The 25,952-nt window shown below is 41.8% G+C and overlaps 1 protein-coding gene across 1 annotated transcript in view; it reads left to right on the top strand.

The window, feature by feature from the left end:
• LOC136872189 (sodium/potassium/calcium exchanger Nckx30C) overlaps nucleotides 1–25,952 on the top strand; it is a 431,713-nt gene that overhangs the window by 191,128 nt on the left and 214,633 nt on the right. The window contains exon 3 of the mRNA XM_067146025.2: nucleotides 17,987–18,207. Coding sequence (XP_067002126.2) covers nucleotides 17,987–18,207 — 221 coding nt within the window. The remainder of the gene's footprint in view (nucleotides 1–17,986; nucleotides 18,208–25,952) is intronic.

Here is a 25,952-nt window from a genome sequence, read left to right as displayed (position 1 = left end):
AAGAATATGATTAATTACAATCCAAATTAAAGGAACGTATAAAATGTATATGATGACATCATGATGTTAACGCTCCTTTAACTGAGAATTGCCTTCAGAAACGTGCCGAGCCGTAATTTTGCTGTGAAAAGGGATTATTAATGTGTCAGAGAATCTTCTCAAACAGCGCTCTCTAACACGAAAGTCTCATTTAAGTCAGCCGTAAAGCATCGAGGACTGAGTTAGAGATTCTACCACATAACCTAATGCATGGGAGATGAGAGTTTCACTGTGTCCACAATAAGAAGACGAGTAAATAATAAAAATAAACAAATACAATATATATTAACAGGAAATGGACGAGAACTGACTTTAGAGCGAACGGTGCGTATGGAATAGGACAATTAGCAAGCAGTTCGCGTTGGCAAGCGGATGAATGCTAATTACTGTACCACCTATGCATAATACTTCACTTCAGTGAGAGACATAATCCGAACAGTAGTAAAAGGTCTTCCCTTCGGTACACGGGGAACAGCATTCAAGCATGTGATAGCCATCCTAAAAAAACTCGATATCACTGAAATGAGTTAGATGGCATCTGTTAGAATATTTTCACAAAGACCCGCTTTACATTCTGCATTACTATTTTTATGCTACCTTTTTAAGTTCTGCATCAGTAAATTATAAATTGAGAATGTAACTTTTTTTTTGAATGTGTTTTACGTCGTACCGACACAGATATGTCTTGTGGCGACAATGGGATAGGAAAGGCCTAGGAGTGTATAGGAAGCGGCCGTGGCCTCAATTAAGGTACAGTCCAAGCTTGTGCTTGGTGTGAAAATGCGAAAAAACGTAAAACCCTCTTGAGGGCTGCCAACAGTGGGGCTCGAACCCACTATCCCCCGGATGCAAGCTCATAGTTGCGCGCCCATAACCGCACGGCCAACTCGCCCAGTGAATGTAACTTTAGATACTTACATCTTTGTATTTGTGTACACTTCTTCTGGTCCATTGTAGTAATCCGGAATGCCGGACAGACTTTCCTTTTTAGAAATATATACAGTATACACATAGAGGTGTGATCGGTATTGGCTGACCAAGGCAGTGAAGTGAAGTGACTTGCATTTATTACAATGGCAACTGCTCAGCGTGATCTCAGCTATATTGTTTGAATTTCTTTTCTGGATCTGGATATGACCTTACGAGGCTAAGTGATCTGCTTCCAATTAATTCACGTTATTAGCTTTACGTCCCACTAACTATTTTTACGGTTTTTTGGAGACACCGAGGTGCCGAAATTATGTTCTGCTGGAGTTATTTAACGAGCCATTAAATCTACCGACACGAGGCTGACGTATATAAGCACCTTCAAATACCACCGGACTGAGCCAGGATCGAACCTGCCAAGTTTAACTCAGAAGGCCAGCGCTCTTACCGCCCGAGTTACTTAGCCGGACATCCTGCTTCCAGATATCACTTCAGGATTGAAATCAATAGACGCACCGTGCATCGAACCTATAGTCTTCGGGTAAGAGATGGGCATGTTTCCCAATCGCATGGGACATAATAATAATAATAATAATAATAATAATAATAATAATAATAATAATAATAATAATAATCATCATCATCATCATCATCATCTTGTTGTACCCCCCAATGCACTACAGCCCTTGAAGGGCCTTGGCCTACCGAGCGACCGCTGCTCAGTCCGAAGGCCTGAAGATTACGAGGTGTCGCGTGGTCAGCACGACGAATCCTCTCGGCCGTTATTCTTGACTTTTTAGACCGGGGCCGCTATCTCACCGTCAGATAGCTCCTCAATTCTAATCACGTAGGCTGAGTGGACCTTGAACCAGCCCTCAGGTCCAGGTAGAAATCCCTGACCTGGCCGGGAATCGAACCCGGGGCTTCCGGGTGAGAGGGTGGCACGCTACCCGTACACCACAGGGTCGGCAATCCTGTTGTACATTAAGCCCGTTATGTGCCTTGATCTGCCCAGACAAATGCTGCCCAGCTAAATGTCCTGCATATACTGGAGTGTTACGTGCTCGCTGTCATCACCAGCCACATTGCTTGCCTTTCTTTGATTGGGCCCGAAGCGCTTCATATCACAGAACACCTCAGTTGACCTCACGAGGCTGAGTGAATCCCGTAGCAGCTTTCAGTCCAGGATTAAAATCCTTGATCAAGCCGGGGATCGGTCCTGAATTTTTATGGAGCTCTCAAAATCCACAATGTCAGAAGCTGCCATCACAAATCACTTGTCCATTCACATGGCGTATGATAATTATCTGGAATGAACAACGGGCAGCAATAGTGCAACTTTTAAAGATACAAAATGATAACAAAAGATAAGGTCTCCTTGAGTACATAGTACGGGAAACGAATACCCATAATTTAAACAAAATTGCTTCTTCAGGCTGGATAAACATACTGGAGAGATTATGGTCTTAAACTGAGGAGTAATGATGGGAGTTCTTTTAAATACCTTAAATTCATATAATGTGCCCCATTAGTGGCACAACAGACATCGAAGCGATAATCAGTTTCTTGCCTGGAGTGGCCATTGCGATGGCAGCAGTGATCCTTTGCCTGTGATGTACTAAGTCACGTATATTCTCACCATAAAAAGTGTTCTCAATGTATTACCAGAAGAAGTACATTGGAGCGAGATCGGGGTTTATAGGTGGCCAGGGATTTGGGCCAGCTGTATAAATCCAACCATTCGGAAAGTGAGCATTCAGTGCGTTGTATAAATTTGCTTTGAAACGTGCGGCGACGCTCCATCTTGCATGAACATAATACTGACACAGGTTTCTTGTCCAACTGAGCGTTCTGCTGGGTGGTCTACATCGTATTGGCCTGCATACACAGCACACGTGTATACGCGCCATTCATAGCGAGGATTACATCACTGCTCAAAGTCACGATCAGAAAACGACTACTAGCAGCGGTTTCAAAAAAGAATCTTCCGTCTTTCCTGTCCAGTTCAAGACCACAATCGCCTCAACATGTCCACCCAACTTGAAGCAGCACTTTTCAAATATGGGTATTATTTTTCGAATTTTTCGGAGAAGCCTGGTGCAGGACTTGCGATTTGACGCCGTATAGGAGACCTGAGCGTCTATGAGGATGGGTCCCTATCTAAGATGAAATTTAATGCTGAAGTAAAATCCTGACCCGACCGGAAATCGAACCCGGAAGTCCTTGAAACAAAGGCCAGCATGCTAACCATTTAGCTACGGAATCGGACTTCTTTTTCAGTGACCCTGTATTTAACTAGGCTGACAAAAGTATTATTCATCAGACTTTCTGAAAGTTATAATTCAGGCGAAGACAGAAGAAAAATATACTAAGAGCGTCTACTAAAATTGAAACTACCATTATCTTCTTTATATGATTTCACAGAAATCTTGCAGCACTAAATTTCTCATTCTCTTCCATACATATGTTCCTTACATACATAAACACACTTTCCCTTTGCAGTAGTTTGTAATAGCCTCAATATGCTGGTGTGTAGCGTACAGCTTTGCTCTGCATCCTGTGTGCTGTAGCCTAGAAACATGCCTTTGGCTTGCTTGAGTATCTTAGTAAAAATGTTATAATCTGTACTGAAATATTATAAGCAGTAACTAAATTAAATAGTTATTACTTTCACTAGTACTTTTAGTCTAAGTAAACATTAAATGAGATAAACTTCCAGTATAATTATTTTAAAGTCAGTTTTTCCTAGATATCTCACTCTTTCCATTAAAAAGTATTGTAGTGTTCCCTAATAATGTCACGCATAACCTCTAGTGTTCACCTTAAAATAGCCATAAATTCATAGAGTAATTTAATAGCTTGTTTTAATACATACTATCCAGTAACATAGAGTTAAGTAGTTAAAAGTGTTTATAAAGGTAACAATGGCAACATAACGCTTATTCTTAAGCATATATTCTTGTACACAGGGGATCAATATTCTTCCTCACTCTCAACAGGATATTTCATAAGAAATTCAATCATTTCATTTTTGAAAGTACAGTTCAGGTACATATATAATTCTAAACTGAATTATTCGATGAGGCAGATTACATTATACTTCCTCCTTTCTGTGCCAAGAGAGAGTAATTTTATTATAGTCTACTTCTTTATTTTTAAAATATTTTCATTACTCTATAAAATATTAATAAATAAGTGACATACTCGATATTAAACATCCTTTAGTTTAAAACGTCTAAACAAGTAAATTAATGACAGAACAATGCGTCTACTTTCCCCTTTACGTATTGATATCTCGAATCGTTTTATAAAAATTCTAAGTTGCTACCAGTTCATCTAGTCCTAATGTCGCCAGTATAAATGATCCAATAATTCATCAATCAATCAAATCAATCAATCAATCAATCAATCAATCAATCAATCAATCGAGAAAATATTGTAAATAATAACAGTGTGAATGTTTGTCGAACCCTTGTTCCGTTTCTCTACGGGGTCGGGTAAGAAGCGAGATGAATCTTCATAGCTAGTTTTACGACCGGATGCCCTTCCAGACGCCAACCTCATCAGAAGACTTCCCGATATGAAATTAATGACGTGATGTATGATAGTAGGAAGGGAGAGTGTGAAACCCGATTCCGGCACATAGCCTATTCCTGTCGAATAGCACCAAGGGGTCTGCTGAAGGTTTAACGTCCCCATCCGATGGACGAATCACCATCATCATCAGCAGGAGCGGCATATGCCCTCACTCCATACGTACAGTGCGGAGAGGTTTGGGTTGAATCCAGACTTTTGGCAGGCAATCTAGTGATTAGAAATTGCATACCACCACCTCTCCTACCTGCCGGCCAACATTCTGAAAATGTTTTCGACCAACGGGACTCAAACCGTCTTGACACCTGAACAATTATGACCACTAGGTGCGCATTACATAAGAAGAAGAAGTTGAAAATCCCCGACCCGGCCGGAAATCCAACCCGGAATCCCTTGTATCAAAGGCCAGCATGCTAACCAGTTAGCCATGAAGCCGTTATTATATTCTTATGTACCATTAATTCCCATACATATTGTACGTTATATACACACACACACATACACACACACACTTTCCGTATTTCAGGGATTAGATTCAGCAAGGTGCTTTCAAAAATTGTTACAAATGATTGTGGGAGGCGAATGGACGTTTAACTGAGTTACGCAGTGCAATGCAAAGGGACACAGACACAACACACAACTTTTCAACATGGTCACCCAGTCTCTGTAAACACCTGTCAGAATATGGGCGTAATTTGAATATTTCGATTGTGGGAGCAAGGATTACCGCGGAGCGGGGTACGTGGATCCTCCCTTCTGAAAGAAATTTTCGACCATAAAATTATTACTAATAATCTATATTAATCTCTCAATTTAATAAACAAACTTCTGTAAAGTAAAGAACATTCGTACAGAATTTAAAAGGAGACCCAATTCAAACATATTTGTTACTTGGGCTGTTTTTATCCGTAAAAGTAAAAACAAAGCAGACATCACGGACAAAAAGTAAAAGTTTTCTTTACTGTACACAGTCTGAAGGTAAAATTGAACATTGATATACATTATATACACTATATAGCCTATACAATTTTGTAACGATCATTTTGTTTCATTGAGCTAAACGAAAAACGTACTTTTAAATTCATATTTGTAAGTCTGTAATGTTACTAAAATTCTGTTTCCGTCAAAATATCGGGGGGGGGGGGGGAGGGGGACTGCCACAGCTTGCCATCCCCGAATTACGCCTATATAACAGAATATTCTACCACTCGCTCAATTTCCTGGCGATAGAAATCGCTCTTTCCTGGTGAAACCATCTGACAACCGCCGTTTGAACTTCTTCATCAATGACAAATCCTGTTCCACTCAGACATTCTTTCGGCTAGCTAAACACATGAAAATCGCGTGGTCCAAGACCCGCACAATATGCCCGATGCTGCCATAACTCCCATAGAAACCGTTGAAGCAAAGCTTGAGTTGTGGGCACCTTGTGAAATGTTGCATTGTCGTAAATGAGAGCAATGCTTTTGCTTAAATTTCCCAAAGTCTCGTTCTTTATGTCCTTGCGCGACGACTTTAATATTTGGCAGCAAGAGTCGGCATTAATGGTTGCGCCCCACTGCGTGAACTTAGTGTAAACAACTCCTTTACGGCCGAAGAAACCAAGTGGCCATGGCCTTCCCTGCTGATGACTCAGCTTTGACTTCCTTACGCACCGGCGATAATGCGTGTCTCCATTCTACACACGTACTTTTTGTTCCCACTGTGAAATGATGCACCCATGTCAGTGGCGGCGCATTATATATGATCAGTGGTTCACTGAACCCCCTAGAAATAGATAAGTCTTAATAAAATAATTTATCGGGCCGATGACCTTCGATGTTAGGCCCCTTAAAACAACAAGCATCATCAAAATAATTTATCAACAGCCTATTATTTTAATTAGCTCTTATATTCGCGCACGTAGCGATCGTTTTGACATCAACACTTGGTTACTCTCCGGAGCCAGCGAAGACGTTAAGTTTCAGAACTGAGGGCACGGGACCATTAGACGTCACATGGCTACGCACGGCGAGGGGCTAAGAGGAGCAGGAAAAGCATAGCCCTGGAATAGCTGACAACTGGACCAGCGATAAACACGAGTTACATCGAGCAGACCCGTAATTAGCCGAAGCACTGTCTCAGAGCGCACCTTAATATTTGCCGTACCGGGCGAGTTGGCCGTGCGGTTAGGGGCGCGCAGCTGTGAGCTCGCATCCGGGAGATAGTGGGTTCGAACCCCACTGTTGGCAACCCTGAAGAAGGTTTTCCGTGGTTTCCCATTTTCACACCAGGCAAATGCTGGAACTGTGCCTTAATTAAGACCACGGCCGCTTCCTTCCCATTCCTAGACCTTTCCTGCCCCATCGTCGCCAAAAGACTTGTGTCGGTGCGCCGTAAAGCAAATAGCAAATATATATTTGTCGTATGCTCTAAAGGGATTTTATTTTCACGTTGCTTTTTCTAATGTAATTAACCGCAATGAACTAGAATATTTTGGTAACTACGATTTGTATATCATCAATAGGCGTGCGTAGCTTAAGTTTATGTAATTAAACTTTTAATTAGTAATACGTATTTTATGAAAATTAAAGAGCAAAATAAGTGAAGATACAAATAACACTAGTCTGCCTAACACAGTCTTGAAGCAGTTATTCCTATGCAATCAACATCTTCCGAATCAGAGGAAAATGGTTCAGCTTAAAGTAATTGCACCTCATATTCTCTGTCATTCCTCATTGTTTTGGTTTCTTCAAGCTGCAGCCGCGTGCCTTAAAAGGGAACTCGCATTGCTAATCAAGCAACATCACTATTTAACATCTATATAAACATCAAGTAACAACAAATTTGAACACGTTATTTTCCAAAGCAGTGAACACCCAGACGTTTTATCCACGCACCGCCAGTGAACTATGTCCCATCGCTCGTAATGGTGCTGCTTAGAAACGCATAGCCTTTCACAGAGTAACCCTGAAGGAAGTCCAGAGAAGCCATAAAACTTCCTGATTTGAGCTAGGGTGTCAATGATCGCAGAACCCAACGTGAGTACACTTTCCGATAATCCATCTGTCTATTCAGATGCCCAGGGTGCATTGCTTACGATACGAATTCTTCTATTGCTGCGAACCATTCTTCATTTTGCAGGACATTGTCTTATATGGTTGACGTCCATGATCTTCATGTGCGATCACCAACACTCAAGTCTGCGCAGCCTTGTTCGAATTGTTGACACCATTTCACTTGATTCTTTTTTTTTTTTACAACTTGCTTTACGTCTCATCGACACACAATGGCATAGGAAAGGGCTTAGGAATGGGAAGGAAGTGGACGTGGCCTTAATTAAGGTACAGACCGGTGTGAAAATTCGGAAACCACGTAAAACCATCTTCAGAGCTGCCGACAGTAGAGTTCAAAAACACTATATCCCGAATGCAACCGCACAGCTACGCGACCCTATTCGCACATTCAAACCGCTCGGTCACACCATTTCGCAATGACTGGATGTGATACTCCATTTGGCCCATACATCGCCACGATTTTTTTTATTTTTTTTACTAGTTGCTTTACGTCACATCGACACAGATAGGTCTTATGGCGACGATGGGACAGGGAAGGGCAGGGATTGGGAAGGAATCGGCCGTGGCCTTAATTAATGTACAGCCCCACAGTGGGGTTCGAACTTACTATCTCCCGAATACTGGATACTGCACCACGATTTCACGTGAATCTCAGTGCAATTGGGACGTTCTGCCCATCGACAGCGTAGAGTGCAGTGCTTCAACTTTGGAGTTGACTTGTGTACTACCAGCACTACAGCACAAGTGTCCCTGCAAGCAGCCATGGACATGCACTCTATTGGAACATACGCCATGCTCTCCGGTTCAGGCAACATGTTCAACTTATATTTTGAATGTCCCTCCTCTAGGCCCTATATAGTAGGAAAAATGGAAATTTGAGCGCCAAGAAGGAGTTTGCGTGCAGGCGGGTGTCAGTTGCACTGATGAGTTCATGCGCACAAGCTGATCGGGATATTCCTTGAGTGTAGATGACACAGCATTCTAATTACGTTACTGGCCTAGAAAACAATAAAAACTCTTAAACAATTTATTTCTTGTTAGTTCAATGGTCTGACACGAAACAGGGCCCCGGCGAACACCGTTCTACAGGCTCTGTGTTATGCACCTACGACGTGTTACACCAATTATACAGTACCTGAGAATACTTGGCAACAGTCGTTGGAAGTAACTTAGCCCGCTAGCGTCAAAATAAGCATTAATATACACGAAAAAGTACTTTCTTTTCCCTTTTAAAATCACGTTAATGCATATGAGTGTATAGTTCACTAGTAACCCGAAATAAATTATGCACTCTGCTCTGTAAAGGAAGTGCATTTAATACAAACTCTGCAAGAAGCCCACTAAAAAAACTGGTCCTTCTTTTTAAAAGCTGGCGCAGAGTGTGTGTGTGGCGTGTCGAGAGATGGAATGTGGCGAAAGCAATCCATCGGCGCAACTCTGCAAATCCCGTGCCTGCAACACCCCAAGTCCGCGTGGTGGACGGGTGTTTGACAGTGATGTGGTGATTACAAGTTCAGGCACCCCTGTGCACAAATGTATACACAAGACAGTGCAATATGTGCCCACCCCTAACTTCAATACACTGCTGAATCCTGTGCGACATGAAATCAATAAGGCCCTCAGACACGACATGCGGAATTGCGGCCCATTCTAGCTACAGCACGTGGGGGGATGAGGAGAGGGTTTTATGTATTTACCCATAGTGTCTCACACACCTTCAATAAGGCTTATGTTCGAGGGCCTGTAGGGACACTGTAAAAGCGTCTACAGCATGAAGGTGGGCTTGTCCTGCTGAAAAATTGTATTTACAACGATCGCTATCAGAGGGACAACTACTTTTGACAGCTCTGTCATTATGCTCTCAACAATTACTGATTTCATGGAGACAAATAGTTCCTCAAATTGTAATGATCTAATGGACTTCGAAGATAACGACTATCATTCAGGTCAAGGCAAACGCATGATTCATCACTGAAGACGCTATAAAATTCGTCGGCCCAGTGTGACCGTTACCGATACCAGGACAGCTTTACTAGTCGATGTTGAAGGATTCAGTTGATCACTTACTGCAGGGACGCGAGATCACAAGCCAGCAGCACGCAAACAATTACCAGTTGTTATTCTGGTAACATGTGGTGCCACAGTTACTCGAATTTTCGTTTTGTTAGTCTGGGATATCTGAATGATGTCTACCGTCGAGTTGGTCATTTTTCAGGTCTCCGAGCATGAGTCCTGTCATTTGAACCCTACTGCCAAACACGTTGTGGCGCATATATAGATGCCAACATGTGCAGTATAGCCCGCACAGATAACTCATCGAAGACCCTCTGCTGTTATCTTGTTCATACCCGGCGGCAAAACATGTTTCACAAGTGACAAATTCAATTCACCACACCTCACATTAGGCATCAACTAAGCTCTAATGGGCTTTGCATATAGGAGGGAGCTTGTCTGAGACCTATCAGGTGGGAAGGACAGTATGAACAGTCCGATTACCCTGAAATGTGTTCCATTACGTAGGTACAGTCTCATGAGCAATAATACACTCATGTTCACAAAAAACAGAACTATTTCAAAGACTAGAATAGGAAGTTCATATTCACAGGACATCCTCATTAGCATGTTCTTCAGAAACGATTATCATTTCAGTGAGCATGTGTGCTGTTGCCTAGTAGGCACTGGGTCCTCCATAGTCACTGATAACTTGTTCCGTGCGTGATGGCATCGACGCATATAAGGCGCGAATGGCGTCCTGGGGGTATAGCCATCCATGCTGCATTCACCTGGTTTCACAGTTCATCTTTTTTAGTTGACACTGGGTCACGGCGCCGCACCCATCGTTTCACCATGTCCCACACATATTACATTGGCGACAATTACGGTAATCGGTCGGGCCAGGGCAACAGTTTGACATCCTGTGACAACAAGAAAGCATGTGATTGTGCAGCAACATGTGGTCGCGTATTGTTCTGCTGAAATATGGCGTCTGGGGGTATCGTACAGAAAGGGTATGGCTACGGGTTGCAGGATGTCATTTACGAAGGTCAAACTGGTCACAGTGCCCTGGACACGCACCAACTGTGATTTTTGGTTATACCCAATAGCACCTCACACCATAAGGCTTTGAATTGGCGCTGTATGTCTTGTTCGAATGCAGTCAATGAGATGCCTCTCCTCCTCTCCGCGGCGAACCAAAATGCAGCCATCATGTTCAAACAAACAGAACCTTGATTCGTCCGAAAACACTATCTGCTGTCATTCCTGTCCCCAGTGGCGTCTTTCCATACATCTTTGCACATTAGTCAAAGGAATGCGGAGAAGTTAACGATGCGCCGGTAACCCAGACCTAATAAACGGCGACGGACTGTCACTCCTGATAGTGTACGATGTGTTACACTGTTCCACTGTTGCACCAGAGCTGAGGAGGACGCAGATCTGGCCTGCGATGCCATTCGGATGGGGTGTCAATTTTCTCGGGGGTTGGTCTGGGTGGTGCGACCAGACCCATCTTGTCGTGTTCTACTGCCTTCTGTGAACCATTTTGTACACATCCGTTGAATTGCCAACACTCTTCGTCCCACACGAGCAGCAAATTCCCAGATGGATGCATCACGTTCTCTCATGCCAAAACTGCGCCCTCTTTCAAACTCACTCATTTGACGGTACAGTTCTCGCATATGTCTTCGAGGCATACTGCATGTCTGCTCAAGTTACACTGACCCATTACCTTCGGTTTATAGCGACAACGAGAGCCGCAGGCACATTTTACCAGTCGGTGGTGATGTGCAGAAATATCGATGTGGACGTCACCCTGAGGGCCGATATGGTTCAAATGCTAATCATTTACTCAGAACAATGCACACGTCCTGTAAATATGAACATCCTCTCTCTAGTCTTTCAAGGTGATTTGGGTTTTATGAACATGAGTGTAATTGCCCTCCCTTGGACTGCGTGGTGTACTGCGTACCAATAAAACTTGAATGTAAGTGAGAAATGTGGACGATGGGCAGTATCTGTCCTTGTTATTTGTTGATAGTTGGTAGGCGCTTACAAGGAACTGAAACATTTGGATTTAAAATGGAAGTCGTACGGGAAACAGTGTATAAATCCTGTGCTGATTTTTCTTCACCAACACATATAAGAATGTCAGGCTCGGAAATTGTAGCCTCCAGTACGAACGTGCGTACCATTGCAGAGTTTGAGTATATTTTATGTCAAAACTTCATGCACAAACATATGAGCCACTCGATAGCTCACTGAATCACATTTGTCTTCTTCTTCTTCTTCTTCTTCTTCTTCTTCTTAGGATTTTCTTGGGCGCTGCTAAAAAGCCATTACCCAAATCACATTTGTCGACTGCAGTGATCTGTATCCGGGCTACTTCGCGTATGATATTAAGCTCAACCACCGTAGTTCTCTACATAGTTAGGATGTCCTAACGTCACCCGCCATTTTTCTTTCAAATTTTCTCGACATGCCAACTGGTTGTATATTCCTCTTTCCTCGATTGAAATAATGCTGGAAAGGAAGGTGGTAATAATCTCGTGTCCTCATACCGAGGTGGTGCAGCTCTTTTCAGGCACACCCCCAATGGAGGAGAGCTGCATGTACCATTTCAACCACATACCAGCCCTCCTGCCATTCTTAAATTTTTGGCAGCACCGGGAATCGAACCCGGACCCCCATGGACGGCAGCTAATAACACTAACCGTTACGCTACGGAGGCGGGTAGGAAGGTGGTAAAATGGTATCGCAGCTTCCTAGAATGCTGAGATGGAAGATCAAGTCAGAGGCGCCTTTCCCAGGCTGATTCCGAAAGCTTCCGTTATGTCGGTAGCAGTGCTTTGATAGTGGATGAACAACTCTGAATAGAACAAGAATTATAATAAAGCCGAATATTGTTCGTCAAAGTAACAGTGCTGGAACTTTCTTATAACACATGTGGAATTTATTTGCTGAAGTGAGTGATGACTTTTCTTAAAATGCGAAACTTCTGGGTTTTCAGCTGCTGGATGTTATAACTGCATCAATAATATGATCTTCAGCCAAGAGGAATTGATAAATGAGAATCTGAATCAGACAGTGAATAGCTCTATAGAGCATAATTCTCAATTTCACAGAGCGCACACAGAACCCAATGACCACAATTCACGTTCCGCAGTGCATGTAGTCAAACCGCAGGTTAATAAATAAGGAACACGTAACCACTGCTTCAACGCCCCGCTCTCCTCATAAACACGACGGTCATGTTTCAAATGATTCACACCAGCACTTGCATTTTCGCGCCTTGCATTCTGTATGTGCATGTTAACTGATCTAACTTTCATACATATTTATGTTTTTGTTCAATGTGGTCTATAATTTATTTATTTATTTATTTATTTATTTATTTATTTATTTATTTATTTATTTATTTATTTATTTATTTATTTATTATTTTATTTCCGATGAGGCCTGCTAAGGACCACGTGCCAATTTCAGTTCAGTTCTTCATACTTTATAGTTTTCTCTTCCGCTCCTTCCAATATTCTTTCATCCTTTCGCTATGCTGTTTCCTTCTGTCCTCGGACCACTTCGCACCAGGCTTCTTGTTCAATCTTCCTTGGAGTCCTTCCATACTTACTACCCTCTTTCTAAAAAATTCTCTGTCCATAGTTTCTTCTTCTCTTATACTATTTCTTTCTAAATCTTTCTTTACTTATTGAATCCAGCTAGTTGTTGCCCTTTTGTCCCAAAGGTACTTGAAAATCATTTTTGTTAATCTGCAACCATCCATTCTGTAAATATGTCCGAAAAATTGTAATCTCATTTTTCGTATGGTTTCTGTTATGTTTTCTATGTTCCTGTGTATTTCATCATTAGATCTTAATATCCATACTTCTGTTGTTTTCACAGGGCCTAAGATTCTTCTCATGATTCTCCTTTCTAGTACCTCAAGTTTATCTCATCTATAGATTAGTACCAGGCATTCACTTGCATATAACCATTCCGGTTTCACCACTGTAGTGTAGTGCCTTATTTTAAGATTTTTAGATAGACACTTTTTGTTATAAAAATTATTTGTGGTACCATATGCTCTTATCTTGTGTACATTTATTTATTTATTTATTTATTTATTTATTTATTTATTTATTTATTTATTTATTTATTTATTTATTTATTTATTTATTTATTTATTTATTTATTTATTTATTTATTTATTTATTTTTCGTGTAAGAAGTACAACATATGAAACATGAAAACATTAAGAAAGCATGAAATTTGTTTTGCTATTTGCTTTACGTTGCACCGACACAGATAGGTCGTATGACGACGATGGGACAGGAAAGACCTAGGAATGGGAAGGAAGCGGCCGTGGCCTTAATTAAGGTACATCCCCAGTATTTGCCTGGTGTGAAAATGGGAAATCATGGAAAACCATCTTCAGGGCACTTGAATTACCTGAGTCCACTCGTTGTACATCTGGATGTGCACAACGGACAACATAAGAAATGTTGTGTTCTTTGAAATTCGCCACAATCACATAGAACTGTCTTCGTCGGAAATGCTACTTATATAAGTTGTCCCTTGTTCTTGCAACTTGAGCTCGTAGTCTGTTCAGGGACTTCCAGACTGGCCAGTTCTCTGTGTGGCCGGGAGGTAGAGATTCGTTCGGTTCCATCCATTCAGACAAATTACTATCTCTCATACAGTTGTGAAATCTTTCTGAGTATTTTGTTTATTGCGATGCCGATGTTGGAATAATTTAACGGAGATCAGAAAAAAAACGGCTATAGGCTGTCTGAAAAATACCATCCTGATTTCTCCTAGTTCTCTAATTCTCTCCATCCAGATGGCAACTCGTGCTTTTTCAACTGTTCCTTGTGACGGTTGAGTAGTTGTTAGGAAGCTCTTTCTCGATTTTAATCTCCTTTCGGCAGGCTGATATCCGTAGAGTTGGTGTGAAGTCATAGTAGAGGATTATTTTCTTTCATTGTTGGCAAATATAAAATAATAATAATAATAATAATAATAATAATAATAATAATAATATCACAAGCTAGTGCCCAACTAAGGAGTGCGACTGAACTTATTTAGCAGATGAATTTGCTTTCTTTTTTCTCAGAAACTCTTCATCGTCACGCTATGATTTTACTTCCGTTCTTCCGTTCATGCAGTATTGGTTCTCGTCTTGGATTTTTCAGCAAACTGATATTTGCTCACTAACGTTTTAAAGTTCGGCCTGTCACATATCATTTCGTCCGTTACGTTGATTTCTTTAAGGTCTTTTTCAACTTCGATTATCCAATTGTTCTTGACTTTTAGTGAGGCGGTATGATTACATATCCTTTGGTAAGTCTTTCATTAGCTATTCTTTGAATATGGCCATAAAACATCAATAGTATTTTTCTATTGAATATCGCCACAAAATTTCAATCGTCTTTATCCAACAGTGTCTGATATTTTCTCAGAATGCTGGTATAACTAATGTGATGTGTGACCAAACCTCCAGTTAATATAAAAATAAATGCTTGTCAGTTTCGAACGTAGCTCGAGTTTGTGAGGTGGAGCATGTGGCCGGAGTTGGGACAGCAGTGGGGAAATGACGTAAGACTCTTCAGTTTTGTTTTGAAAAATTAATTTGTTGTCTTAAAAATTATTTATGTTATATAAGGTATTGTGTTTTGACCTGTGAAGAAAAGAAATTATGATTTAAACTTTAAAGAAGAATAACTATTTTGAAAATGTTGTGGTTGTACAAGATTATTATTATTATTATTATTATTATTATTAATCGATACGGCCACCTGTGGGCCACGTTTACACAGTCTTCCTTCTGTCACGCAGACTGATACCCTTCTCTTTACACTCTCGCCAAAGATTCTTGAGTCTTTGACTTCTTCTTGCTCGTTCTTCCACCGAGATGTTCCGTGGCTTCGCATGTTGCTCTTCAGACGCCTCCCTCAATCCCGCAACCTTCTTCCTAAATGATGTCCTTTCTTTTATATCCTCCTCCTTGATACCTATTTCTGCCAAGTCGTGCACGTGTGTAAGCCATCCCGGTTGTTTTTTCCACCTTTCCTGCAGAAGTAGTATCCTGTTGGCCAATCTCTCAGGGTTCACTCTTTTGATATGTCCATAAAACGTCAGTCTCCTTTTTCTCATCATAGTCGTGATTCTTTCTACTGTCTTGTAGAGCTCCAAATTCTATTATTATTATTATTTTTATTTTTTTTTTGCTAGGGGCTTATGGCTTATGGCTTATAGGTCTTATGGCGACGATGGGATAGGAAAGACATAGGAGTTGGAAGGAAGCGGCCGTGGTCTTAATTAAGGTACAGCCCCAGCATTTGCCTGGTGTGAAAATGGGAAACCACGGAAAACCATCTTCAGGGCTGCCGATAGTGGGATTCGAACCTACTATCTCCCGGATGCAAGCTCACAGCCGCGCGCCTCTACGCGCACGGCCAACTCGCCCGGTATTATTATTATTATTATTATTATTATTATTATTATTATTATTATTATTACGTGAAATTTTTGTATCAGGTATCTGCGTGTTTTAATATTTTACTTGTGAAACAGACTATACTGACACGTGCCGTTTCTAGAAACACATTTCCAGTTGCTTCCTGTTGCGTAAAAGACTTTTCTAGATCAGCGAGAAATAACCAACTTCCATTGGTTAAAATAAGAGATATTATAATTGGTGAATGTGAAAGTCGGGAGTAAATTCCGTATCCTGATTGGTTACCTCGGTGGTTGCACCATCTCCGGCTTCTCGCTTCTTCGTGAGAGCGAAGCTTGCATCCGTGACTTTTGCTTCTGACCAGCCTAGAGGTCATTTTGCAAAATGTAACCTCGTTACAGATAAGAGAGAAATATTACTTTACTTTACAAGTTTCAGGCGTCTCCACTTGTCAGCAATTACTTGTTCTCTGATTCCACCGCCGTCCCTCTTTTCAGTCTTCTTCAGAAAGGCTTCGTTTTTAACAGTGGTACCTCTCCAGGTTGCTCTAGGTCTCCCCTTCTTACTCTTCTTTCAGGAGGCGACCTGTTACGTATACGTTGTGGCCACCATTGTTTCTCCATCTATCAAATACGTTCTACACCATCATAATGCTGGAGCATCAATTCTGTTTGTCAAATATTTCTCAGCATCCAATTCTGTCCTTACAAACTTGTTCCTAAGTCGCTCCAGGAGGGAAGCTCTCATACTACGCCATAGTCATCCATTTCAACTGCCTCGAACTTACTCCTTTGTCTATCTTTCACTGTCGAAGTTTCGAATGTAAATTAATGTATTTTCGACCCCTGTGCACGCAAGTGCCTTTTATTTTCGCTTACACATAACGTTGCCTCCATAAATCCCGTTCAAAGATCTTACAACTATCCTTAGCCAACGTAAATATTACGTTCTTGAATTAGAATTTTCTTTACATCGCACCGATACAGATAGATCTTATGGTACAGTAGTATAGGTAAGGGCTGGGAGCTGGAAGGAAGCAGCCGTGGTCTTAATTAAGGTACAGCCCCAGCATTTGCCTGGTGTGAAAATGGGAAACAGCGGAAAACCATCTTCAGGGCTGCCGACAGTGGGATTCGAACACGCTATCTATCGAATGTAAGCTGACAGCTACGTGGCCCAAACCACGCGGCCACTCCCTGGGTTTAAGTTCTTGAGAATGGCTTATCAACAAAAACCGAAAGTACACAAACTCAAAGTCTTTTTCTATCGTAAAATAACCATTACCTGGCCCCTATACCGATGCGGGCTCATCACTTGGAATACAACCCCTCTTCTTTTTTTTTGCTTTACGTCACTGACGACGATGGGACAGGAAAGGCCTAGAAATAGGAAGGAAGCGGCCGTGGCCTTAAGTAAGGTACAGCCCTAGCATTTGCCTGATGTGAAAATGGGAAACCAGGGAAAACCATCTTCAGGGTGCCGACAGTGGGATTTGAACCCACTATCTCCCGGGTGCAAGCTCACAGCGCCCTTAACCACACGGCCAACTCGCCCGGGCACCCCTCTTCTAGACAGTGGCAAGTACATTATTAAAATATTATTGCGAGCGCTTTGAAGTATATATAAAGACAGTGTACTAGGAAAGATACATACCTCAACTCAACTTGCTATATAAATGTCTGCCTTTGGCTTTCATAAAGAAATTATGTTCGCAAAATTGGAATTAGATTTATTAATATTAATATGCGAATCCTGTTTTGGGTGACATAAGAATAGTCTTCTTACTGGGAACTACGTTTGGCTCTGGTAGTAACAAGTGAGAAAATGCCGCTCAGTGTTGCCATTTTTATCTTAGTAATGTTGGTGTAGTCGCGGGAGCAACGCCCACTCACTCGTACAGTAGCCCCCACGTGTGTTGCAGGCAAGGTGGACGAGAAGGCGACTCAGCTGCATGCCATCGCCTCGCTCAAGGTGCTGCTGGACGCTACCAAACCGCACAACGGCGCCGCCACCACCTCGGCAGCCAACCATGTGGCCCTCTCGCAGCAAGAGAAGAGTAACCAGGAGACGCAGCTGGCCGGCCTTCAGGAGCAGCCCAATGGTGTGGCGGGAGGTATCGAAGACCCTCAGAATGTGGACGCCGTGAGTACTTCCCTAATTACCTCCATATATATTATGTCTAGTCCAGAGGTTCTTAAACTATTATGAGATTGTACCCCTCACTCATGGCTAAAAGTTCAATATACCCCCAGAAAGAATTCTTAAATAATAGGTTTAAAAAATACGAATAACTGGCTAATTATTGAGGCATTTTAATTGATTATTAGCCATTCTTTTAAATACATATCGTAAATAAGGCGATATTGTGAAATTAAATACATTTTTATAAAACATGACAATAAATTTAAGAACTTGTGTGTGTATCAAGTATTTACAATCTTGACCATTTTTGTATAGGTCGATAGGTCGATAAAATACAATAATTTATGTTATATGGGTCCGCCTAATCAATACTTATTTGCGACGACAAACTGTTATCTACATTTTGCTTAGTTCAGTACATGTTTCTGGATTCTGTTCTAATCCCTTCATCAGCCTTCTTACAAAATAATCCCAGCATATTAAGACCGTTCATTCTATTGCTATTACATGTTTCCTATAATAACTGAAATACATGACCTCTAAAATACTCTGTTAAAATATTATTATATTAGAAGAACATAATATATAGAAGAACATTTCAATGGATTGATACAAGAACAAAACAAGGGACTATGCAATAGAGAAGTGATAGACTATTTAGCAATTTTAAAACAGTGAACAAGTAAGATTCTGGCAGCGAACTTTATCTTATATCATGACAATTATGTCTAATAGCAAACCCATGTAATATAATAATATTTAACAGTGTACCGGTAAACATTATTTTAAAGGTCATATATTTCAATTATTTTAGGAAAATGTAATACAAATAGAATAACACAGGATACCCTATTTGCATGAAAGATTCACAAAACGCAAGATTTTAGCCTCAACATCAAATTAATAAATAAGGATGAATAATTTTCTATCTCAATTCTGGAATTCAGACATTGCAAATCATCAAAATACCAATGGGATGTGTGTGCCTGCATGGTGTGACACAATTTTCTGATGTGTCGTAGTCCACGTGGAACTTTCAAGCGAAGCATGGCTCCATATATACAAATTTAACTTTATTCTTATTTTATTTCCATATTTCTATTTGTTTTCATTTTTCCCTGAAGTATGCTCGCGTACCCCACTAAAAGTCTCAGGCGAACCCCTAGGAGTTTGAGAACCACTGATCTAGACTATTCACTGATGCTGAATATAAATTCACTTAAAAAGTAACTAAATGTTTTCTACTCTGAGCAAAGTATGAAGAAAACCTTGTGACGTTAGAACTGTAAACCAAATAAATTACGTATTGCCTGTCCATTTTACTGATATTATCCCTTGATAGGCAAAAGATTGTTTAAGTACAAGATTAGAGCAGACAACTAAATAAAATACTGGATGTATTGCCTAGGATAGCTATGTAAAATGTTTAAAACTTAGTACCCATATAACGCATAAAGGAACTCTGCGACAAGAGAACTGACAGGTAAGGAAAAACTATAATTCAAACTTTATTACAAATTTTGAATAAAATTTTCATATAACGGAAAATACTTTAGTAAAAATGAATATGACTTTTGTCTTCTCAAGAGGATATTCTTTCAATACTATACTGAGAACCAAATAGGTGAGTAAAAGTGTCCCTAGTCCAGGAGAGATTTATTTTTCCCGTGAACAGAAAAGCAAACTGTCCAACTATCTACCTTGTATAATAAAAACAAACAAACAAACCCCATGACGCCTAACGTAGCTTGGCCTAACAAATGTCTGATTCTCGACCCGGAAGCCCGCAGTTTACGAGGTGACCAGTGGTCGGTCTGACGAAATCTTTCGGCCGTTATTCTTTATTTCCTACACAGGAGTCAGTATCTCATCGTCAGAGAGTTTCTCATTGTTCTCCCGTAAGCTTAGTTGACCTCAAACCAGTCCTTAGATCCAAGTGAAAGTGCCTGTCCAGGCAGGGAATCGAACTTTGGACCTCCTGGTAAGAAGCAGGCTCGCTACTTCTAGGTCACCCAAAATGTGGAGTTGGGAAAAAATGTCACCCATAAATTAAACATTAAGAAAATGTTTTGTTTGAATCACTTGGCTTAAAGGGGTCATGAGTCCACACTTGAAAATATTGGAACAATTGACTTCTTGGATGCTCAACAAATTATAAACAAACTTGTGCGTTGTATGTACTGCAAATAATCCCATATTGCTGACAGAGGCGTCCTTGACTATACCAAAGATGTATTGGGGGGGGGAAATGACGAAACATAGTTCACAGTTCATAGTTCAGTCATATAATGCATTCTGGTTTCTAAGAAATAATGCTCACAATGATCAATGAAGAACGAAGAGCAGATCTCCAAATAATGCGCTGATTTGATACCATCAAAGCCGGAATTAGAATTCGTGTCCTACCATTCCTCGAGGTATGCAACACTTTTCAGGCACACTTCCATGTGAGGTAAGGTATGTGTACCTTTTCAACAACATAGCAGATTTCCTGCCAAATACTGAAATTTCCGACAGGAACGGGAATCGAACCTCATCCTCCAACATGCCACTAACAGCGCTAAGTTTTTTGCGTTGGATATGTGGACGATACCATTAGATGCAAATAACAGGCAACCGAACAACCGAGACACCTCTATGAAACGTCTGCAGTCTCTCATTGTAATCACCCGCAGCGAGTATAACCCGTCGCAAACGATCTGGAAGCCATAGAATCTCTGCATGGTCCGAATGGAAATGTCTAGCGTCCCCAGAACTTCACGAACAGCGGTCCCTTCATCATCCATATCGAATCAAGATCTCAGAGCATGGGGGATTGATAGACCCAATCCCAGCCCCATCGAGCATATAAATCAGCCACCTGCAAAATGATCGAATGTGTCTGCAGAAATTGTCGTCGCTTCTTGTATAACGCTGGTCGCAGCTGATGCTCCAAATCATGAACAGTAATACTGTGCATTCACTCTCTGCCCTTCAGGAGTTTGGACAGCCCAAGTAGGGGACTGCCTGTAGGGGTGAAGTACAGTGGGGACTTCGAGGGCCCTGGGACCGCTACGGTAGCTGTGAAGGCCCTTCAGGAACTCTGAAAAGTGGTGGCAAAAGGGGCTCTGGTTAAGACGCAGCAGGTCGTTATGCTACTTAGGTTCCAAAATGGGTAAAATATAAATATGTAAATAAATTCAGTGTTAATTTTAATCTTATACCAGTTGTATAGTATTATTAGAAGTAATTTCACATACCGTACTGTATATGAGTTGACTATGTTTGTAAGATATTATAAGTAGAATTTTGTAAACAATATAAATTTATTAAGGATGATGTGTGTGTTTAATAGAAAAAATTATTAGCGTAAATTGTATAATATTGTATTCTAGGAAAATTTTCTTCGTCTCCTGTTAATTTAAAATTTAGTGCTTGACAATAATGTATTTTAGTGTACCATTTGCCACCGAGGTAGACACCTCATTTGCAAATAAAGAGATTTTGAGTTTTTTGAGGAACGGTAAGCGTTAGTATAAAGCCATCACCATCACGTTCATATTACTAGGGTTCTGACGCCTTTCGTGGGAATTAACCGTTCGACCACTCTATTCTTCGTGGTGCGGTGGATGCGCGGAGCGTTGGATGTGAACATCTATGTACTGTGATGTAGTCTGGGTACCTGCCTAACATCTGTATGCGCGAGAAACACTCGTCCCGTTTCCTGGTGTACATACCAACAGTGTTGCCACTAATCAAAAAATAGTCTCAAATTTCCCTCTGGAAAAATCGAATCATCATAAGTATGTCCTTCAACAAACGAAGCTCAAATTGATAACGATTACCTTATTCGCATCATTTCACAAAGATAGGTGCAATCAACGCCCTTGATTATATTGTCTCTAAGCCATGTCTATTCATCAATACTTCACATCGTGGCCCGCACGGTTGCTAGGTAACATCACGCCACCCTTCAGATGTCCCCCAGACAAAAGATACGTTTGTGTCAACATGGAAACAGCGTAGGACAGAACGACGCAAAGTATCATGATCCACAAAGTCGTCCTCGATCGAATGGATAAACTTGTCATCATTATAATATTTATTCGCTTTAAGCAAAAGGGTCCTCCCCGTGGTGTACGGGCAGCGTGCCTAACACTTACCTGGAGGCCCCGGGTTCTAATCCCGATCAGGTCATGGATTTTTACCGGGATATGAGGGCTTGTTCGAGGTCCACTCAGCCTACATGATTACAATTGAGGAGCTATCCGACGGTGAGATGGCGGCCCCGGTCTAGAGGCCAAGAATAACGATCGTGAGGATTCGTCGTGCTGACCACGCCTCGTAATCTGCAGGCCGTCGGGGCTGAGCAACGGTTGCTTAGTAGGCCATGGCCCTTCGGGGCTGTTGCACCATTGGGTTTGGTTCGGTTTAAGCAAAAAGAAATGATAAATCTTACTAGAACCATAAGTACCACTTAATTCTACCAGTAGATCAGTGAACTTACTATAGTTGCGAAAGTTTTTGCACTAGAATTTTCACTAGAGCACCTCTATGGAACACTGATTCAAATGTAAATGCCCATTCATACGAGGCAACAAGTTTGGCGAAAATAGTAGATTTTGATCCGAGCGTTAGCATTTGGGCGAACTACGAGATACACCAGAAGACCGGAACACCGACCCACTCATGTGTCCTGTGAGATCGTAGGAAGAGATTAGCCTCTCTCTACACATAGGTAAACATTTTACGGCCAGTAAACTGCTGAATCAAAATATGGAGTGTGTCTTGCGTAAACTGCTGTAGGCGCTAAACTTCCCCTGTAATGTCCCCACTCGAGAAGCCAGGCCATAAAATCGGAGTGATTTATGTAACAAAACAAATTCGTTGCACCAAAAACAAGAACGTCATCAAAAAGGTGTTTTCATGTTTCTTAACACTAACTACTTCTGCTCTTCTGTATAAAATTAAGAAAATTAGCTCGTACCTTATGACAGGAGATATTGGAAATGGTTCAATTATAAATTTCCGTGGCCCGCCACGCTGAGCTCTTCGAAACCCCGGCTTCCTGTCCAAAGTCGTCTTAGGGGCTTTTAGGCGTATATTCTAATCTTTCTGCGATTTCATTTACTTTTTCCTCGTTAAGTACACTTTCTTTTAACACTTCACTTCCTATCGAGTAAAGAACCGGTTCCTCTCAATTTGTTTACGAGTTTCCGCACGGTGTGTCTATGTGGAGTGCGTACATCTGGAAATTGTGTTACAAATCGCCTAACGACTTCGCTGCGAGACTTTGTTTTCACATAATTATCGTACTTAAATATCCTTTCCTCTACCGTGTGCACATGTGGAGGCTTTATGAGAATTACACCCCGAAGTAACACTTCACAACTCGAGAACAGTTGGAGCGACAGATCATACTTAATACACGTTCAAAGCACGGACTTGAACTGCAAAGTGCGGGCATTCCCATGCTGCCGCTGCGCTGTGTAACGGGAAGTGATGAGTCAACGGGAAGCAGAGAAGCTGGCCGCGCCTGCCGGCCAATCGATGAGAGAAACTCACTGTACAATAGCGATCACAAGAATTCCGTGTGGAAAACGGAACAGGTAACTAACGTTTGGGCGAAGATTTTGGCTAACCCTGAGGATGAAGAAGAAGTAACCAAGGCAACGTCACATATTTTCGTCTTCCAGGATGAGTGACTTGCGACGATGCGCACTCAGAGGCCACGTCCAATTCCATTTTTGGGGGAACTGATTAAGATATTTCTATGGTTAAACATTCTGGTAGACTAGCTTTTCCTAATCAAGGAAAACAATTAATTAACTGTAATTTAATTGCGATGAAGTGTGGACGATGTAATGCCACCCCAATATATGGCATTTAACTGATAATAACTTCATAGAAACGGTTTTCCAAACGCCCTTGCGTCTCTGATAATCATAATTATTTAATGCCAGGTTATTTTTACTTTGATTTCTGAGGATAACACGTAGTAGTAGTAGTAGTAGTAGTAGTAGTAGTAGTAGTAGTAGTAGTAGTAGTAGTAGTAGTACACTAGTGTCCAATAGTTAAGCATAAATTACGAGTAAGCGGAGCAACAGGAAATAGACCGCAAATCGCACGACATATGCACCTACCAACCTTACGTGTTCGCTCTGTATAGGAAAGGAGTGTTCCCTGCTTTGACTAGTGGCGTAACCGCAAGGGAAACACAGGCAGTGCCTGCGCCCCTTATTCCCTCATTCGTGTTTGGCCTGTTATATGTGAGGAGTGTAGCCTCGTGGTGAACGTGACAACATAATGGCACAACGACGCCATCTGGAATCCGTTTTGCAGGGTAGAATACTCGGCCGCTTGGAAGCAGGCCAGACACAGACCGAAGTCGCCGTATCCTTGAATGTGCCACAAAGTGTCATTTCCAGGCTTTGGAGACGATTTCGAGACACATGAGATGTTAGTCGCAAGCCAGTACCAGGTCGACAAAGGGTAACCACCCCACAGCAGGACCGATATCTGGCCTTAACCGCCCGACGAAATCGAAGTGCACCTGCAAGACAATTGTCGGCGGAGCTTGCAGCCGTTTCCGGGGAAACTGTGTACCGGAGCCTCAGAACAGCAGTGCTGTTTGCCCGACGTCCAGCGGTATGCGTCCCGCTCACTCCAGCACAGAGACGAGCCCGTTTACTGTGGAGCGGTCAACATCGAAACTGGACCATGAATGAATGGAGGCATGTGCTCTTCACAGATGAATCCCGCTTCAGTTTGCAGAACGATTCCCGTCGCTCATTAATCTGGAGAGAACTGACTAGCCGATACAACCTCAGGAACATCGTGTAACGGGACCAGTATAGTGGTGGTGGCTTCATGGTGTGGAGCGGCATTATGTTGAATGGCCGTACGGATCTGCACATCTTCATGGGTGGTCCGAGGAACACTGTTAGCGCTCGGAGATACAGAAATAAGGTACTGAGACCACATGTTCGACTCTTCAGAGGTTCGGTTGATTCAAACTTCCCCTTAATGGACGATAATGCCCGACCGCACCGCGCTGCTCTGCTGGATGAATTTCTGGCTGGGGGAAGACATTCATCGCATGTACTGGTCAGCGAGGTCTGCGGATCTGAATCCTATAGAACATGCCTGGGATGCATTGGGGGGGGGGCGAATTGCATCCCGTCAGCCTCCACCAAGGACCCTCCAAGACCTTCGCATTACCCTTTCGGAGGAATGGGATCGACTGCCACAAGAGCTCTCGGACCATCTGATAGAGGGCATGCCACGTCGCTGCGAAGCATGTGTGGCCGTTAGGGGTAACCATACACCCTATTAACAGCATATTTTTTATGGAAGATATTGCCAAGTTTTGTTAGTTGTTGTCAAAGGTGTACCTTAGCTATCAGAACATTTCTGACACTGTTTTCTTGGACAAGTTGTGTGGCATGTGGTGTGTGAGTCAGCTTCCGTTTGTTCAGCAATCCGTCTGCCATTCGTATCAGGAGGTACGGCCTCGTTTAGTGATTATGCTTAACTTTTGGACACTAGTGTAGTAGTATTAACAGAGCAAATATTGACGAAAATAAGGGTCATTCTTTCTTACAGTGGTTGAGCGCGATGCCATTTTATAATGAAGTCGTAGCCGAGACCGCTAACTTCAGCCAGACCTCGCACACAAGAATCACAAAGAAACTGGGGAATTTGACCCTCAATGAGTTGACATACACATTACGTCTGTTGCCTTGAAGGAGGCGTGTGGTTCCTTC

Source organism: Anabrus simplex, chromosome 4, assembly GCF_040414725.1.
Source record: "Anabrus simplex isolate iqAnaSimp1 chromosome 4, ASM4041472v1, whole genome shotgun sequence".
In the NCBI taxonomy this organism is placed as follows: Eukaryota; Metazoa; Arthropoda; class Insecta; order Orthoptera; family Tettigoniidae; genus Anabrus; species Anabrus simplex.
Note: the sequence above shows the minus strand (reverse complement) of the source record. Positions and strands in the feature narration are given on the sequence as shown.